This window comes from Mauremys mutica, chromosome 12 (assembly GCF_020497125.1).
Source record: "Mauremys mutica isolate MM-2020 ecotype Southern chromosome 12, ASM2049712v1, whole genome shotgun sequence".
Classification (NCBI taxonomy): domain Eukaryota; kingdom Metazoa; phylum Chordata; order Testudines; family Geoemydidae; genus Mauremys; species Mauremys mutica.
The window spans coordinates 807,550-825,559 of NC_059083.1; the positions used below are offsets into that span (position 1 = coordinate 807,550).

General features: G+C 52.2%; 1 protein-coding gene across 1 annotated transcript; it reads right to left on the reverse strand.

Moving 5' to 3' along the window:
• Positions 1 to 4,501: 4,501 nt before the first annotated feature.
• LOC123345373 (C-type lectin domain family 2 member D-like) lies at positions 4,502 to 17,748 on the reverse strand. The gene is made up of 5 exons (XM_044982171.1): positions 17,615 to 17,748; positions 10,427 to 10,543; positions 7,529 to 7,707; positions 5,183 to 5,286; positions 4,502 to 4,848 (listed from the first exon to the last, which is right to left on the reverse strand). Exons 1-5 carry the CDS (start codon positions 17,691 to 17,693, stop codon positions 4,698 to 4,700), a joined length of 630 nt encoding a protein of 209 aa, XP_044838106.1. The 5' UTR covers positions 17,694 to 17,748; the 3' UTR covers positions 4,502 to 4,697.
• Positions 17,749 to 18,010: the final 262 nt, after the last annotated feature.

Here is an 18,010-nt window from a genome sequence, read left to right on the forward strand (position 1 = left end):
CAGGGCACGGGGCTAGACAGTGACTGGCAGTAGCCATATACTGAGGCAAGGTGAGGAAAGAGGGTGGGGGTTCCCTGGGGAGGGGAGAGCCTGAGAGAAAGGGGTTACTGCCAAGGGGCAGCACCCCATGTGAAAGGGGCACCGGGGTCCTGCGAGGGACATGGGGGCCAGTAGCTGGAAGGCGGGTCACCGGCCTGCAGAGTGCGCTCTGGACACTGGAACGAGCTAATTCCCGGAGTCACCAGCAGGAGGCGCTGCAAGGGTGAGTCAACCCGTTACAGGGTCTCTGCGGGGAACTGTGACTCTATGCCATCGTGAGGCGGGCCGGGCATCTTGTTATTCTTTCTGCTTTGTCCCTCCGCCCCCCCCGCCGGGCTGCAAGCTCAGGCTGCCGTGGGGCATAGGGGCACCAGTTTAATAATACTGCATAGTGTTGGGGACCCTGGTACCCCAAACGGCAAGGTTCGTTGTCTGACCGCGAGAGAGACAGCCAACACCAGCAAGGTTCAAACAGAAAGCTTTTTATTGAAGGGTGCACAATGACGATAGAGAGCAAGCTCGTCTCCTAAAGAGAACCAGCTAACCTCTTTACAAAATTACCTAGGTTTATATAGACAGTTCCGTCACATCATCACAATTGCAATTACCTAGTTAAGTAGCCACCCTCCTTCTTTTGAAACTAGAATATTTTACCATACATACATTTTTATGTTCTACAAGATTAAATGTTTTACATGATTTATGATACCTTAACAATCACTAATCAATCTAAAATGTAATTATTAGGAATAGACATAGAACAGAAACAGGGAGTACTGCACAGGGGGTCTGGAAGTTTGGAATCTTGGCTTCTTATGAGTTCTTTAAACAAATCGTTTCTACATCAGTACGTTTGGTACCATGCTAGGAATGCAGTCCCTTTCTTATCTCATGGTTGCGTAACTTTGTGAGAGACGGACCTGCAACTCCCTGGGACTTTCCACCTATGAATTACCCATAAACCTCTGTTAGGCTGTTAGCCTGACTTTGTTCCGGTTGACACAACTGGCTTTGGGTTACGTTTTATTTAGGCCTAACAGTAGAACCCCATAAATCCTAAGGACGGCCCTAAGGATGCCAAAAAGCAGTGCCCTGGCTCGGCAGGGAGGAGCCGCCTTCTGGAGACTGTCTAGTACAGCCCTAGCTACAGAGCTTTTGCCTGAGCCGTAGCAGATTGTGTTTTTTAGCTTTGCACTGGCATCAGTTACTGCCCGAGGTGCCGGGTGTTGAGTTTCGCTTGGGTTTTTTACTCCAAACTGGGATTAGATGCATGTGTAAGCAGGGAATGGTCCTGCTATTGTGGGGAACTTTCCTGCCTTCTGCACTACCCCGGTGAAGTGGGCTAGCGAAAGGATCTGAGTCCTCGCTCCCACTTCCTTTACCCAGAGGCCTCCCTGCCCTTGAGGACTCCCCTTCCACTCTCCTGTCTGGCAGAGCCCTCGTAACCCCGACAAGGCTGGGCCCAGGATTCCTGGGGGGCTCAACCCCCAACCCTGCTGTGGTCACCTAGGACAGGGGCTAGGGTGTCCTAGGGTGTTTTTTTCACACTGGGCTCTTCCCTGACCCACTGATTATTCCATACAATTTAAAGCAAATACAAGTTGTTTAATTAACAATTAATTTTTAAAAAATAAGGAAAAATGGGAAAGGTTACAGGAAAACACATCACCCTGCTCTGTGGCAGGGAACACCACAACCAGTGTCTCTGGACAACAAGGCAGTTCACAGTCTGTTCCTTGTAGGTCCCTGGCCTCCTTCTCAGGCCCTGGCCGTGCTGCAGGGACGCTGCGGTTTAGACACTTGCAATTGTGGTGACCACACACCTCCGGGCTTTGGGTGGTGGGGCCCTTCTTCCCAGCGTCAGCCCCCCGTCGGCTTAAGATCCCCCTCCCAGCCTGGCTTTCAAGGACCCTTGGCTGGGGGTGTCTTTCTGCACTGGGCCCTTTGCCCAAAGTCCCCCCCTTGGCTGGCCCCAGTTGCTCACTGCACCTGGCTCTGTGGGTGCAGCTCTGCTCCCAGCAGGGCCGGCTTTAGGAAGTGCGGGGCCCAATTCAAACAGTTTCGATGGGGCCCCGGCAAGGATGACTATTAAAAAAAAAAAAAAAAAGAAGTAGAAAAACACATGGGGCTTGTACTCACCGGGCGTCGCTCCGGGTCTTCGGTGGCTTCACTCGCTCCAGATCTTCGGCGGCACTGAAGGACCTGCCACCGAAGTGCTGCCGAAGACCCAGAGCAAGCGAAGGACCACCGCCAAAGACCTGGAGCACCGCCAGGTGAGTAAAAATTAAATAGGCACCTCTAGCCAGGGAAGAGATTCTCACTGCGTGTGGGGCCCTCTTAGGCACGGGGCCCGATTCAGGGGAATTGGCCTAAAGCCGGCCCTGACCAGAGAGCCAGAGCGTCGGCTTGCAGGGCAGTGAGCCCCAGCCATGGAGGAGCCAGCACGGCGCACAGGGTCAGGAACCCTCAAAACATGGGTGGCAGGTTTGTAGAAATTTTGGTGGTGCCCAGAACCCGCCCCCCCCAACTCCATCCCCCCAACCTCCGCCCCCCACCTGCCTAAGGCTCTGGGAAGGTGTTAGCCAAAAGGGCTTGTTTTCCCCCGGAGCTTACCTAATTACACCAAGGAGGCATGGAGACAGGAAGACAGTACCACACCCTTTATTGATCGGTTAGCTGAGCGGGTGCTCTGATCGGCTAGTGCCAGAAGAGAGAGACACCCCACAAGCCCGAACGGGCCTTTTTATAATCAGTAACAAACAACTTAGCTTACATTTGTTTACGTTATTTGGTTGACCTGTAGAACCTGTACATGTATCTGTTAGGGGATAATTGGGTACGCAGGATACATATATCATTTTGTGGGGGCTACAAGAGACATACAGCTGTTGAGGATACATTTGTTATTTTGAAGGGGAAACAAGGTACATCTGTTGACCCTTTGTACTAAATATCTTGAAGACATACATGGGAACACAGCTGCATACTCTTGGGGAGCCAACATATACTTGGGGAGCCAAACAAAACTGATAAGCGAAATAGCTGACTTAGGTAGATACACGGCCTTTAGTTTAATGAGTTTTGTAAGCTTTCCAACGCAGTTTGGACAAGCATAACATAACTTTGGTTTACTCAGGCCTAATACGGAAAGGCTTTATTAGCAGTATGATTTTCCAACAAAGGGGGTTGGGTGAGGGGAGGAGGTCGGGTGCAGGTCCTGGGTTGGGGATTAGGGTGCAGGAGGGGTACAGGGTGCAAGCTCTGGGATGGCCTTTGGGTGCTGGGTGCGGACTCCGGGCTGGGGGTGGGTGTGCAGGAGGGACTGAGGGGTGCAGCCTCTGGGATAGAGTTTGGGGGTGAGAGGGGGTGCAAAGGGAGGGGGTGCAGGCTTTAGGAGGGAGTTTGAGGGCAGGAGGGGGTGTGTGGGAAGGGGGAGGGGATGCATGCTCGGGGAGGGAGTTTGGGGATAGGAGGGGGTGCAGGGGTGAGGGCTGTGGGGCTGAAGATGAGGGGTTTGGGGTATGGGAGGGGGCTCAGGGCTGGGGCTGATGATTAGGGTGCAGGGGGATGAGGGTTGGGGCTGAGGGGTTCATGATGCAGGAGGGAGCTCAGGGCTGGGGCAGAGGATTAGGGTGCAGGGGGCTGAGGGTTGGGGCTGAGGGGTTCATGATGCAGGAGGGAGCTCAGGGCTGGGGCAGATGATTAGGGTGCAGGGGGGCTGAGGGTTGGGGCTGAGGGGTTTGGGGCATTGGACAGGCTCAGGGCTAGGGCGGAAGGGCAGCCTGCCCTGCCATTAGCGGATGGGGGCGCTAGGACCCTAGGGCAGCAGACAGCAGTTGCTGCCGGGAGAGGGGCTCCGCATAGGAATGTGCTACTCTGGCAGCACAAACAGGCAAGGGAGAGGCACGTGCCACTTTCTTCCAGGCAGGGATGCGGCGGGGCAGGGGGGAGACCCACGGGGGCCGGGGCCTGCTCTAGGCAGGGCCAGTGGAGAGACCCGGCTCCAAATATTGGTGGAGCAGAGCCCCTAGCCCTGAATATTCCTGGAGCCCAGGCACCACAAGAGTATATAACCTGCCGCCTATGCCTGCAAAGGCAGCAGCACCGCTAGCAGGGAGCAGCTAGCGGTGCTGCTCCTCCTGCCCCTCCTGCCCAGGCTGCGGCCTGGTGCCTTCCCCAGGGGCTCCTGCAGGCTGCAGCAGATGCATGCAGGCAGAGGCCCCTGTGCGACCCCCAGCTCCCGCCTTGCTGTGCTCGGGGTTTACGGCTTCTGAGCATGTGAGCCACTGCTGGGGCACAGGGCCCTGAGCCTGCTCTGGGAGGGGCAGCAATAGCGGCAGCTCACACTCCCGGGAGCCACAGAGCCCGAGTGCGGCGAGGGAAGAACTGGGCGGGGGGGCCATGGGGACCTCTGCCCGCATGCATCCACTGCAGGAGCCCACGGGAGTGGGGGCACCTGGCTGCAGCCTGGGCAGGAGCGGGATGGGGGGGGGCAAGGTGGAAGTTTCGCCTACGGAGCAAAATATCTTTACACCGGCCCTGGTCATTTACATCCCAACAGCACAGCGAGTGTAGCAGGGAAAGCAACCCGGTGAGGGTCACGGGATACACGTCTGTCGGCTGCCTTCGGCGAGGATAAGCCGAAGGCCTCTTCTGTTTTAAGGCCTCTTCTGTTCCAGCCCATTCTGGTCCTTCCTCAGATGCAGGCTGGGTTTGCTACAGACCCAGTTCTTCTCTGTCTGGCACCTCGAGGAGATGACAGCGACGTCGTTCAGATAGGCGCAGCTTCCTCCTCCCCTCACCTCAAACCTGCAAACAGGAGATGAGGGGAGGCGGGGGGGAGAGCCAATCAGTGCTAGGCAGAGGCAGAGAGAGTCGAAGTTTCTGACGGGATTTCCCGCTCCTGGACCACCGCCAAGCTCCTCCCTCCCCAACGAGGACCAAAATGGGAGCCGTGGGGGAAAGAGGATCAAGCCTGAATCAGAAATCAGGGTCCGTGCTGGTGTTGCAGGGGTCAGACAGGAGTCAGAATCCAAGCCACAGCCAAGGTCCATACCAAGGTGCATGTTTAGCAGCCTGTTGAGCAAATTTAGCGCCCGTGAACTAACATGGAGAAACTTCATAGAAAGAAAGCAGGACTCACATGTTGTTGAATTCTGTCCCATCCACCCATTTCCAGGGCTGGCTTTCTTCCCGCCGCAGGCCGATCCAGTGGTAAGTGCGTCCCTTATAGCGCATCAGGAAAGCCTTTAAAACAAGGGGGTTACAAGAATGTGGTCTGTTTAGAAGCATTTCCGGCGGCCCACCACCCGAGTAAGTAGATCTACTAAACCTCTCTGCAGTCTACATGGACCGCTGTGTGCAGCCTTTGTGCAGAGTGTAGCTTTGTAGGGAAAAGAGAGAATGCTCTGAAAAGGCCAGAGGTTGAGTTGTGTAAAACTTTTCACACACAACGTCTTTTTTCCCCCATTGGAAAATGCGGATTTGGTGACGCTGAAACATTTCACGAATGACCTTTTTTCAACTTTTTTTATTCATTGAAAATGTTTCTTTTGCAGTCTGACCCGAAACAAGGGGTGTTTTTAAATCAATTTTTCAAAGTGGCTGATGCACCAAAAAACATAGACTTGCCCCTCTTTATCCAAGAGCCTCTCTACGTCCCCTTGGGGAGGTTCAGGTTTAAATCAAGCCACCTTCTCGGCTCGATTCACCTCACTATGGCCAATCTGCATGGAAGTCCTGAACTGGGGAAGGAATAAGATCCTTTTTCCTCCTCCAGGAGATGACCAGGGCTGGAGCTTTGCTGAGCCATTCCTTGAGAGGAGAGATTCTCCCAGAGGGATTTGAGGTCCCTGCAATTGCACGCTGACTGTAGCACCTTGGGCCTAGCCAGGGCTGGGTTCAGTGGCCAGAACTCTCAGACAATGTCGCCTCCCAGTACAAGACGCACCAGGGCCCCCCACTGCACTTTCCCTTCATTTTTTTTTAAGTGTTTAAAAAAAAATACTGGAAATCAACACAAAACATTTCAATTGACCCAAAACAAATTTCGGGCCCTCCCAACTTTTCAGTTTGACAATTTGGAAAGTTTTCCTTTTGAGTTTGCCTCTATGGTACTGTCATAGGTTTATTCCCCACTTTGAACTTTAGCGTTCACAAGATGGGGACCTGCATGGACTCCTCTAAACTAAAATCCTAGTTTAGATCTGGTTCTCGCTGCCACCAGTCAAGTTTTAAGTGTCTGACACACTCCCTGTTCCCCCAAAACTTTCCCTGGGGAACACAGATTGAAACCTGAATCTCAACACAAAGGGAAACAAACCATTTCCCTCCTCCCCTCTCCTAGTGCTTAGGAGAGATACCTGATTCAAACTCCTTGAATCAACCAAAGAGGGATTCACTTTCCCCCCTCCCTTTCCCCTGAAAATCCAAACAAGGGAAGAAATCAATCAAGTTCTCAAAAGAAAAGATTTTATTAAAGAAAGAAAAAAAAAAGTACACTCTCTCTGTATTACCAGGATGCAAAAATACAGGGTCTAACTTATAAAAACTGGAGGGACTTCCCCTCCCTCCTCCTCAGCATAATCAAAGTAACAGCAAACAGAAATAAAGAATTCCTTCAGCAAACACACAATTGCAAATATAGAAAGCAACTCAAAAGACTAATCCGCCTTTTTAACTAATACTCACTATACTGGATAGTAGGAAATACTCCAGGAGATAGTAGGAAATAGCTTGGAGACATGTCTGGCCTCTCTTAGATCCAAAGAGAGCACACAACTCAAACAAAGAATACAGACAAAGCCTTCCCTCCACAGGGATTTGAAATTATCCTGTCCCTTGATTGGTCCTCTGGTCAGGTGTTCATCAGGTTACTGAGCTGGTTAACCCTTTACAGGTAAAAGAGACTTTAACCCTTAACTATCTGTTTATGACAGGTACACATCCTCACATCGAGGGCGCCCCCTCCTGCCCGGATACGGAATTGCAGGGGACTTCACCTCATGCCCCCAACGGCCGCTTCCTTGGCCGGCCGTAGTCTTTCTCCGCCTGCCTCTTCTCCTTATTCCCCCTCAGGATATTCTGTGGCTCGGCCGCCCGGCCAAGTCACATCAAGCGTTAAACCCCTTCCAGGGGCGGCATGAACAAGGCCAGATAAAGATTCAAAAAAGGCTTCAAATTCACAGCCCTTCCGCCCTCTCCTTGGTTGTATCCTGCCTGCTAACCGCTAGCCCACGAGACCTCTCTCCTTTGCAATTTTCCCCCAACTGAGCTCCATGAGCCTACTTACAAGCCTTGGCTTCACCTCCCTTGCTGAAGAGGTGGGTTGTTACTACCCACCAGGTGCAGAGCATGATTAATTGGGTCCTTTCCCTGGCATTGCAGGTGCTGGGGACATCGCCCCATCGCAGATGCAAAACAATTTTTTTTTCAGACTTGCCAGAGAATCAAACAAACCCCAAACATGTTATTTGCCCCGGTCCCTTACCAGGTCCTGTGAGGTGTCGATCCCAGCCAGGGAGGCACCGAGGGAAGAGCAGTTGTGCTGGCTGGATTCCCAGTTCCCTTCCCCTTCAGAGAAATAGTAACATTTCCCTCGGTACCCGACCCAGCCGTCCGGGCAGCAGGGCTCAGAAAGAAGAGACTCGGGGACACGAGACATTACCACTGAAAACAAGAAAGCGACATAAGGTGAGAAATCTTTCCCTTTTCATCTCAGGGCCTGGGTCTCCATTGCCACGCGGCGCAGGAGGGAAACACCACCCAGCGGGAATGTCAGCACCTTTCGCTCTCTCTGAGCCGCCTCAGTGACTGTCCAAGGCAGAGCGCCACGGGGGACTGGACCTTCCGTATCCAAGGGGAACGAGTAGAAACAATCCCCTCAGATCCAGGCCTCGCTGAGAGCTCGGGCAATGGCTTGGAGGGCAGAGGGGGTTAGAAACGAAGCCTCCCTTTCTCTGATTTCAGGGGTGCTCTAGGAGGGGAGTGGGGACAAAGAGTCAGGACTCCTGGGTTCCATCCCCAGCACTGGGAGGGGAATGGGGTCTAGTGGTTAGAGGCAGTGGTTAGCAATCAGGACTCCTAGGTTCTAGCCTAGTTCTGGGAGGGGAGTGAGGTGCAGTGGATTAGACTGGAGGGAAACTGGGAGTCAGGACTCCTGGGTTCTATCCCCAGCTTGCTTGATGTGAATCAGTGGCAAAGTGGCTCCCCCTTTGCCTCGGTTTCCCTTTCTATAAAACAAGGGGATAATGATACCAGCCTTTATAGAGTTGTGATGGGGTGTGTAGACCCCATGCTGTGACAGCCAGGGAAAGAGTTAACAGACGGACCAGTTACTCCTTCAGCTGGGACTAAGGGGCCAGTTAGCAATGGCTGCGGCTAGAAGGCTGGCTGCTGGAGAGGTTTCTGCTGGGAGCCGGACTTCCAGAGGGAAAAGATGGGAGGACACAGAATGCGGAGAGGTGGAGGTAAGAAGGAACAAGGGCTTTAGCTGCTTAAACACAGGGTCCCTGGGCTGAAACCCAGAAAGGGTTTGCAGGGTCCCCCTCCACTCCCAGAAAGGGGGGCAGTCTAGGAAAACCTCCCTGAGAAGGAGAGAACAAGAGGGTGATGACCTGATAGAGGGTGGTGGACCTTTTGGGCCGTGGGACTCAGAAGAGGTGAGATTACAAATGACCTGAAGTCACGAGAAGAGCCCAGAAATGACTCCCAGAGGGAGGCTTAGAGGGCCTGGCCATTAGCCTTTGGGGGGTGGGGGTGGGGGTAGTTTTGCACTTTTCAGCTAACCCTGGAAGGGAACTGGACTGAGGTGACCTGGCTGACCACAGAAGCTGCAAACCATTGCAGAATCAGGTGTTATAATAATAAATAATAATAAACAGATCTATTAACTACACAAGGATAGATTTTTAAGTGATCATAAGTAGTAAGCATACAGATCAAAGCTAACACAGATGAACCCCTGCAATGCCCCATCCTGGCATAAGGGGGTGCTGCGGCAGTGAGCTGTGGGGATAAAAATGCCTAGAACAGGTGCTGACTGAAGCCAGACATTTTCAAATCCATCCTGTTGTGGCAATAGCAATTGGCCAGAATGTTCCTTTAAGTCACCGGGATTGATCTCTAGGGGATAGGGAGGGGGAGGAGAAGCTGCGGACACTGAGGTTTTTCCTGCATTGGGTAGCCAGAGACTTATGTGTGTGAGGAAATACAAATGGGGGTGGGGAGCGAGGCCCTAAAACAAAACTGCAGCATGAACGAGCCATTTGCTAAGCTTCCCCTGCTCAGACACGTCACTTTTTACATTTTCCACATGCTCCGTCCTGCTCTGCTACACTGTAGGGTGTATGGGGCAGGGGCTTTGTCATACGGCGCTGAATTCGTAGAGTTTAGCGAGCCGCCCCATAGAGCTCACAGTCTAGACTGAGAAAGGCTGGGGGAAAGGAAGGCTCATTCGCCCCATTTTACAGCTAGGGAACTAAGGCACAGGGAGATGAAATGACTTGTCCAGGGTTGTCCAGACAGCCTGTGGCAGAGGCGCCATTTGAACCCAGATCTCCTGAGTTCCACCCCAGTGCCTTTCCTCTAAAGCCAGCCTCCTGCTGTACAGGTCACAGCTGGGTGTCCCAGGGCTTTTGACACTGGGGAGGCGTAGAGGGTGCTGTTTGGCGATGGTGGAATAGGCACCTCTTTGTTATCGGAATTATATTAGAGCCTAGAGTCTCCAGCACAGATCGGGCCCCCATGGTGCAGGGCACTGTACGCACATGTAATGACCAGATGGCCCCGGCCGCACAGAGCTTGCAGACTAAATTTTGGCTAAAATGAGATTATCAGGGGGGAGGTTGAGTCCAGTCATTCTTAGCTCTTCGGTGGCTTTACTCCTCCCTGGATCTGGGAGCAATCTGCCAAGGAGCACTCGGGGTCACGGTCCCCGTTTGCCAGGTGGGGGCATGACAGCATTCGCACTCGAGCCTGCTAGGATACATCACTGGGCTATGGGGGAGAAAGCGCATGGACTGTGTGACACCCCCTGCTGCCCTCCCCAGTCCCGACCTTCAGCAGCCCTCCTCCCTCATCCCCACCATCCTCAAGGGGTGATGGGGTGTTTCCGCCTCATTCCTCCCCCTGGGGTCAGCCACCCAGCTGCTGGTAGCTCACGGAGGTGCACAGAGAACCTGCCTTCAAGGGGCACCAGTGGTTGCTACAGCATTATGAGGTGGCTGATGAGCTGCTCAACTGGGGGCCGTTTGGCCCTGGAGCCCTCCATACCCCCCCCCCCCCCAGCATTGCAGGGTGCAGGAGCTATAGATCGGGGACTGTGACCATGACAGCTCCAGGGGGAAAGGGGAGACAGAGACCCAGGTATGCAGGGCTGGCAACTCACCTGCCAGAGCTACTATCAGAGTGAGGATGAGGATGGTCATGATACAGATCAAGCATGTGACTCCAGCTCTGGCTTTACGGGCTGAGAGATTTTTGAAAACAGTGTTGGGGGCATAATCTGAAAGAGAAAAGGTGATTAGCACTCCCACTGGCGAGGCAGCTGAGCAGCCCTAGGAATGGGTCACTGGCAGGATTTCAACCCAGGCCTTTCTTAGGGCTTGTCTACTCTGCCAAGTGGTCATCAAAACGTTTGTCTTTCCCGTGTGCTTAAAAAAGCCCTCTCCCAAAAAACAAAAGTTTTGCCGTGGCAAGTGGCAGTGTGAACGTGACTCTGTCGGCAGGAGCGCTCTCCTGCCACAAAGCCAATGCCGCTCGCAGGGTGGTAGTATTTTGTCAAAAAAAGTGCCGACAAAGAGCGTTTACACACGCCAACTTTTAGCGATAAGGCTGTGCTGACACAGCCCTGTCGCTGAGAGCTGCGTGGTGTAGACAAGCCCTTACTTGAGCTAAAGAATCCAGCTTCCTCAGTTCAGAAGCTGCGGCAGACTCACGTCTATACCGTGGCTGGCCACCAGAGGCGCCCTGTGTTTTAGCATGGCCATGCTTAGGGACTGGAGTACCACCTGCAATATCACGCTACTCCAGGTGGCATCATACTAACTACTGTGAAACCAGCCATAGATAGCAAACATACTAATTTCTAGCTTCACGCCATGAGTGGGATTTGAACCTGGGGATCTAAAGGCATGAGTTGCTGCAGCTTGAGCTAAAGGGGCACATCCTCTAATGTAGGAAGCAGTAGCAGACTCGTAAATTTTGTACAAGATCCAACCTCTACAGACCCCACAGCATGTTAACTAGGTACACTTACGCGAGTTACAACAGGGGCACCCAACCGTGTCAGCCTGACGCTGAACATATTTCAAAAGGTCGTCCTTTGCCATGCGCTCCCATAGACTCAGGCAAAGATAGTCAAGCTTTGTAGGGAGACAGCAAGGTAGCTCCAATCCCTCCCATTGCAATGCAGCAAGTAGCCAGTGGGGGTGCTGCAGGCCAAAAGGGAAAGCATCTACTTAAGAATGCTTGAGCATCTGACGAAGTGGGTATTCACCCACAAAAGCTCATGCTCTAAAACATCTGTTAGTCTATAAGGTGCCACAGGATTCTTTGCTGCTTTTACAGATCCAGACTAACACGGCTACCCCTCTGATACTTAAGAATGCTTGTGACACCAGAATTGCTCTAGATGTCTAAGATGCTTGGCTGGTGCATCTTTCTCACATGCTCCGGGTGTAACTGATTATCAGATCTGGGATCAAGAAGGAATCTCCCCCCAGGTCAGATTGGCAGGAACCTTGGGGGTCGGGTCTTGCCCGCCTGTGTAGCATGGGACATGGGGTTGCCTGCTGGGACATCTAGACAGGTTTCACAAAGTCCTTGAACAATACCATCAATGGTGCCACCGCGAGATCTTCCGAATCAAGTGGGCTGACCGACACACCAACAACAGTGTTCTGTACCAAGCCAAAACCTACAGCATTGAAGCTACAACCGTCCGCCACCAACTCCGTTGGGCTGGTCATGTTCTTTGAATGCCAGAACATCGATTCCTGAAGCAGGTCACATTCTCACAGCTGAGCCATGGCCAATGGTCGAGGGTTGGACAAAAACCCGCTTCAAAGACACCCTCCAAGCCAATGTGAAGAAGTACAATATTGACATAAATTCATGGGAAACCCAAGCCTTTGATTGAGCAAAATGGAAAAGGACTTTGTGCCAAGGATGCCAGTACAGTTGAACCCTGTTATGTCGCCGGCCTAGGGGTTTGCCAAAAATAGTCCAGATAACCGATGATCGAGATAAACCCCTATCCACCCCCCCACCCCTGAACTCCCCTGCCCTCTCTCCAACACCCCCTCCCTGCCCCCTTACCGCGGTGCCTGCACGTGGCTGGATCCGGGGAAGCGGGACGGGGACCCGGAGCCGGGCAGCCAAAGAAGCGGGACCCGGTAAGCGGGCCAGGCGGCAGGCGAAGCGGGACCGAGTAAACGGGCCGGGCGGCAGGCGAAGCGGGGACCGGGTAAGCGGGGCGGGCGGGCGGGCGGCAGGCGAAGCGGGGACCGGGTAAGCGGGGCCGGGCGGGCGGGGCCGGGCAGGGACCGGGTATGCGGGGCCGGGCGGCGGGGACGGGCAGGGACCGGGTATGCGGGGCCGGGCGGGCGGGGACGGGCAGGGACCGGGTATGCGGGGACGGGCGGCGGGGACGGGCAGGGACCGGGTATGCGGGGACGGGCTGGCGGGGACGGGCAGGGACCGGGTATGCGGGGCCGGGCTGGCGGGGATGGGCAGGGACCGGGTATGCGGGGACGGGCTGGCGGGGACGGGCAGGGACCGGGTATGCGGGGCCGGGCGGGGACCGGGTATGCGGGGCCGGGTATGCGGGGACGGGCGGGCTGGCGGGGACGGGCAGGGACCGGGTATGCGGGGACGGGCTGGCGGGGACGGGCAGGGACCGGGTATGCGGGGCCGGGCGGGCGGCGAAGCCGGGCGGAGGGGCGGGCGGCAAAGCGGGGACCGGCGAAGCGGAGCCGGGTGGGCAGGCAGCAGGCAAAGCGGGGACCAGGTATGCGGGGCCGGGCGGGGCCGGGCAGGGACCGGGTATGCGGGGGCGGGCGGGCGGCTGGGGACGCGGGGAGCGGGAGGCTGGGGAACCTCGCGGCTGGAGAGCCAGGGAGCGGGTGGCTGGGGACGCGGGGAGCTGGGCTCGAGATATTAGGGTTGGGCAAATCGACATAACGGATGAGAAACCCATAGGATAAAGAGGGAGTTTGGCGGTTCCACTTGTAAAACCTCGAGTTAATAGGATTGGCAAGTTAACCGAGGTCGAGATAAATGGGTTCGACTGTATTTCGAGATCCAACGGAGACAACAAGAAATGGAGAAAGGGGAAAGGAGAAAAGAATGCTCCGCAGCCTGACTCAACAATCCAGATCCGCCCCTTCCATTGGAAAATGTCTGCCCCAACTGGGACAAGATCTGTGGATCCCGGATTGGTCTCATTAGCCACCTGCAGATCCACTAGTGATAACTAGCTATCATTTTATTGGGAGACAATCATCCTCAAATGTTGAGGGATCTCCAACCTCATGTGGGTGTGATGGGTTCTCCTGGGCTACAACCTCAAACTGGGGTACCACTGAGCCCTCTGGCTTACTAACCTGGGATCTCTCTCGGCAATGTGATGCTGTGACAAGCTTCAAACCTCTCCAGGTACTGCATTTACACAGCCATCCAGAGGCAGGGACACACCCTGCTGCAGTTACATGAATGCTTTTGCCATCCACTCATGAACCAACAATATAGAGGCTCCAGCCAATTCCTCCCAGTTCCCCAGCCTAGGACCCAAGGGCTGTACCATCCTGCCCTGGTCAGAAGCCTGACCAATGTATGTTCATTACTCAGTCTGCCCCTCCCTGAATGTGGAGAGGACATGCACCAGTCCTTGAAACCTGAGCAGAATTCCCAAGCACTTCAACCAAAACACACTGTTTTAGGCAAAATATAAAACAGATTTATTAATTACAGAAAGATAGATTTTAAATGCTTATAAGTAGCAAGCATAGAGATCAAAGTTGGTTACCTAAGAAATAAAAGTAATATCGAAACCCGAGGTCTATAAACTAGACAGGATTTGAATCAGGCAGTGTCTCACCATGATAGCTGGTACAGTTCCTGAATACACAGGCTGGGATTCTTCTTTCCAGTCTGGGGCCACCTCCTCCCTTCAAAGTCTTTCTTCTCCAGATGTGTTTCCAGGTGTTGAGTTGTGGAGGGAGTGAAGCCAAGTGATGATGTCACTTCCCCTCCTTTATAGTTTCTTCCCCACTGTGTGTGTGCTCTCTCCGAGATGTCTCCATTGTATACAGTTCCTGGGATAGACCTTGAGAGTGTGGATTTCTGTAAGGGACCATCAGTGTGTCTAGCGCCTCAATTGTTGCACCTGAAAGGCTGGTTGTGGGTGTTCCCAACATATTTCAGTTACACATCTGTAGCAAAACTTCATAACTTCTCATCCAATGACAGCACAAACAATCCAACAGGCTATTCGTGTTCAACAGATCAAGCCCTTTAAAATGATACCTCGCAAGGCATACCTTGTACAAAATATACCATAACTATATGCCAATGGTGAATATAGGGGTTCCGGGGTGCTGCTTGGAGCACAGCAGGCATTGATGGCACTTCAGTCTCTCCTGATCTCTGAGGATTAAAATACTTTAGTTTAACTGAAGTTATTGGCCTCAACGTAGGGGTATTTGGATGAGATGTAGTGGTCTGTGCTATACAGGAGGTCAGGCTAAATTATCTGATGGCTTCTTCTGGCCTTCAACTCTATGAATCTATTTCTTGGGCTGCCAGGGGCATGCTGGGAATGAGCCAGAGAGACAGCGCCCCCTACCTCTACCCAATAGCAGTAGGTCACAAGCAGACACTTGTTATGGTTGTGGGATCCAGCCAATGAGACACATTCAATCATCATCGAATGAGCACTTTTGCTGAACACACAGAGCTGTCTGGACAGCGGCAAACATATTTTGTGAAAAATGTTGGGGGGGTTATTCTGGGTTGGGATTTTTTGCACAGACCACACCAAAAAAATCAGTTTCCAGTTTTGAGCAATGAAACATTTTCGGGATTTTTGGAAAAAATAAACAAAGTCTCTCAAAGGACACTTTTCGGGGGAAATGAATGAGAAATTTCCATCAGTTCTAACACTACGGCTAGTTGAAATTTCCAAATTTCTGTTGGAAAATTCTGATTTGACACTGCTGAAGCATTTGGGAGGAGCATATTGATTTTGTTGAAATTGTCTAGGGGAAATGATCAAAGTATATCATTTTCACTCTATTGTATTCAATATATGTTTTCAGCACAGTTGAACTTTTCAGTGGAAAGTTATGAAGGTATATCATTTTCAGGACATTCTAATGAAGTAATAATGTAAAACATTTCAGCAAGGTCTGTTCTATTCAAAATTGGTATTTATACCATGCTCATCACCGTACCTGAGTGCCTTCCAGCCGTGTATTAAGAAACGTGGCTACACATCTGTCACGTTTGTTCTCTCAGCCTCTCTCCAGAGGGAGATATGTGTGCAGTGGAGTGTCTTGTTGTGGCAGGATGCATCTGATTTTATAATAAATATACCCGTTGCTCTATGTCTAAGAGAAGGCTGGTCAAAAGAATGTGCCTTGCACTTGAAGTGGAAGGTGCTGAGGTTTGTGATGGTCCTTACTTAGTTCTTGGGGGAATTCACACCACAGGCTGGGAGCTGTACCTGAAGAAACAGACCCACACAGACCAGCGTTACCCTATAGTTGAGGGTTCAATTGGGCCAGAGGAACAGAGCTGTCCACCATGGTCTTCATCCCAGAGTTTTAGATGGGCTTTTAGGTATATTGGGCCCAGGCCACAGCATGCCTTGAAGATAAAGATGGAGACCTTGAACAGTCATACGTGAAGGCTACAGTTTAGAGAGCTTATTGGGGCCTCCCCAGTAGCTAGAAAATAGACTCTCATCCCTTCCCCTCACCCACATCCCTTCTGTTAACAGCTTAGACAACTGCTGCTTTTTAAATGTCAACACAAAACCACTGATTTTGTTTATTCATCATGAGCTATTTTATCTGCCCAATCAAGTTCCGCCAGCTAGTTCTGCTAGCTTCCTCTCTGACTCACCAGCTCTACTCAGCAATGGGGACCCCTGGGAAACCCAGGGGTATTTTGTGGTGGTGTCCAGAGACCAGCACTATGGACAACCAAAGGGTATTTTGGGACGTAGGTAGGAGAACAGCATGTGACCAAGCCTTCAGAGGCACAGGACAGGGTAAGGCTTCAGGCAGGCAATACATGCTTATGCTTTTAGAGCCAGAGATACTGGGTTCAATCCCCCCGATAAACCAAGCAGGGACCTTGTTACGAGTAGATGTGGAATTGAAGTGCTTCTGCTGCCTAATTCATAGTGTCTAAAACCAGAAAGACCCTCTCTGACCATCTAGTTTGGCCTAAACAAGCCAGAGAATTCCACCCACTGTGCTCATAATGTCTCTTCGAGTTGGAGCAGAGATGTTAGAGAGAAACCCAGTCTTGACTTAGACTCCAAGCAATGAATAATCCACCATGTCTTCAGACAAGATGTTCCAAAGGTGAATCACCCTCATCGTTAAAACTTCGCACCTTATTTCTAGTCTGTATTTGTCTCGCTTCAGCCTCCAGCCAGTTGATCTTGTTCTGCCTTAATTTTGATAGCTTGAAGAGCCCTCTTCTCTCAGAGATCTTCTCCCCGTGTAGATGCTTATAGAACACGATCAAGCCAACTCTTAACTTTCCCTCTGTTAAGCTAAACAGACTGAGATTCTTCAGGCAGGTTTTCCAGACCTCAAATCTTGTAACACTTTTCTGAACCCCCTCCAATTTGCCAACATCCTTCATGAAGTGTGGACATCAGAAGTGGAGACAGTATCCAGTAATGGTCTCACCAGCGCTGTATACACAGATGACACCACCTCTGTTTTGTTTCCCACCCTTCCCCTGGTATTCGGCCCCAAATTTCCAGAAGATTGAAATGTTGCATGAACCAAAAAACAAGGCATGTTTCTGTGTCACACCCACAGAAATCCCCATTCGCAAGAACTAGTCGGGCAACCACATGGCCCAGTTACTCAACTGGCCCCAACCACTGTTCAATTCCATGCATACATGTGAGGTTGTGCGTGTGCACAACCTTTGCCATGACAGGTTTTTTGAGGATGTGCCAGCTACATTTTAAAGCTTACAGAACTCGGCCCTCATCTTTTTCCACTTCACACCCTGCCCGGGGGGTGATCTCCCATGGCTTTAAGTAGCCTTTCTGTGCCATCTATCTCCTTCCATCCGACCCCACGTCTCGTCCTGCTCTCAGCGGCATTACGGTAACGGTGACTGGTTGCACGTAAATTGGGTGCTGGTGCAGAGGACTCCACTGAGGAGACCTAGGCCCAGCTCCATGGCGGAATTTAGGCTGCTTCTTCCATGGATCTGAGCCCAAATACCTTTTGTCCTCCTCCTCCCTCTCTGGAAAGTCTGGTTCTCTCTGTGACTCAGTGACACTCCCCAACTTTCCCCCAGGGCATTTATACTCAGTTGTTACCTGACTTTGCTCCTTTCTCTGCATCTCCTTTAAGCAGCTTCTCTGGCTGGACTTTCTCCTTCTGTGTGCCTTTCCCCATCTATTCCTGGGATCTCTTAATCCAGTTGTCCTTCGCTGGACATTGCCTGTAGGCTCTGTAATACAACCAAGAGTTTTTACAAGCTGTGACTTCTGCAAAACTATTTGTTTTAGTTTTGCAGAAACTTTAGCACCTCATCTGCTCAACTCACCCCTACCCCATTTGTCCCTTTCAACAACCAGTCGCATCCTGTCGGACCACTAGATTTTAAGCACTCTGGGGCAAGAACTATCTCAGGGGTGGCCAACCTGAGCCTGAGAAGGAGCCAGAATTGACCAATGTACGTTGCCAAAGAGCCAAAGTAATACGTCAGCAGC

Coding starts and splice junctions, on each gene's coding strand:
- LOC123345373 (XM_044982171.1), bottom strand. CDS start 17,693: ATGGGGAAAGGCACACAGAAGGAGAAAGTCCAGCCAGAGAAGCTGCTT. Junction 10,544..17,614: donor AGAGAAAGGAGCAAAGTCAG/GTAACAACTGAG, acceptor TTTCTCTTTCAG/ATTATGCCCCCAACACTGTT. Junction 7,708..10,426: donor TCTGATAGTAGCTCTGGCAG/GTGAGTTGCCAG, acceptor TCTTGTTTTCAG/TGGTAATGTCTCGTGTCCCC.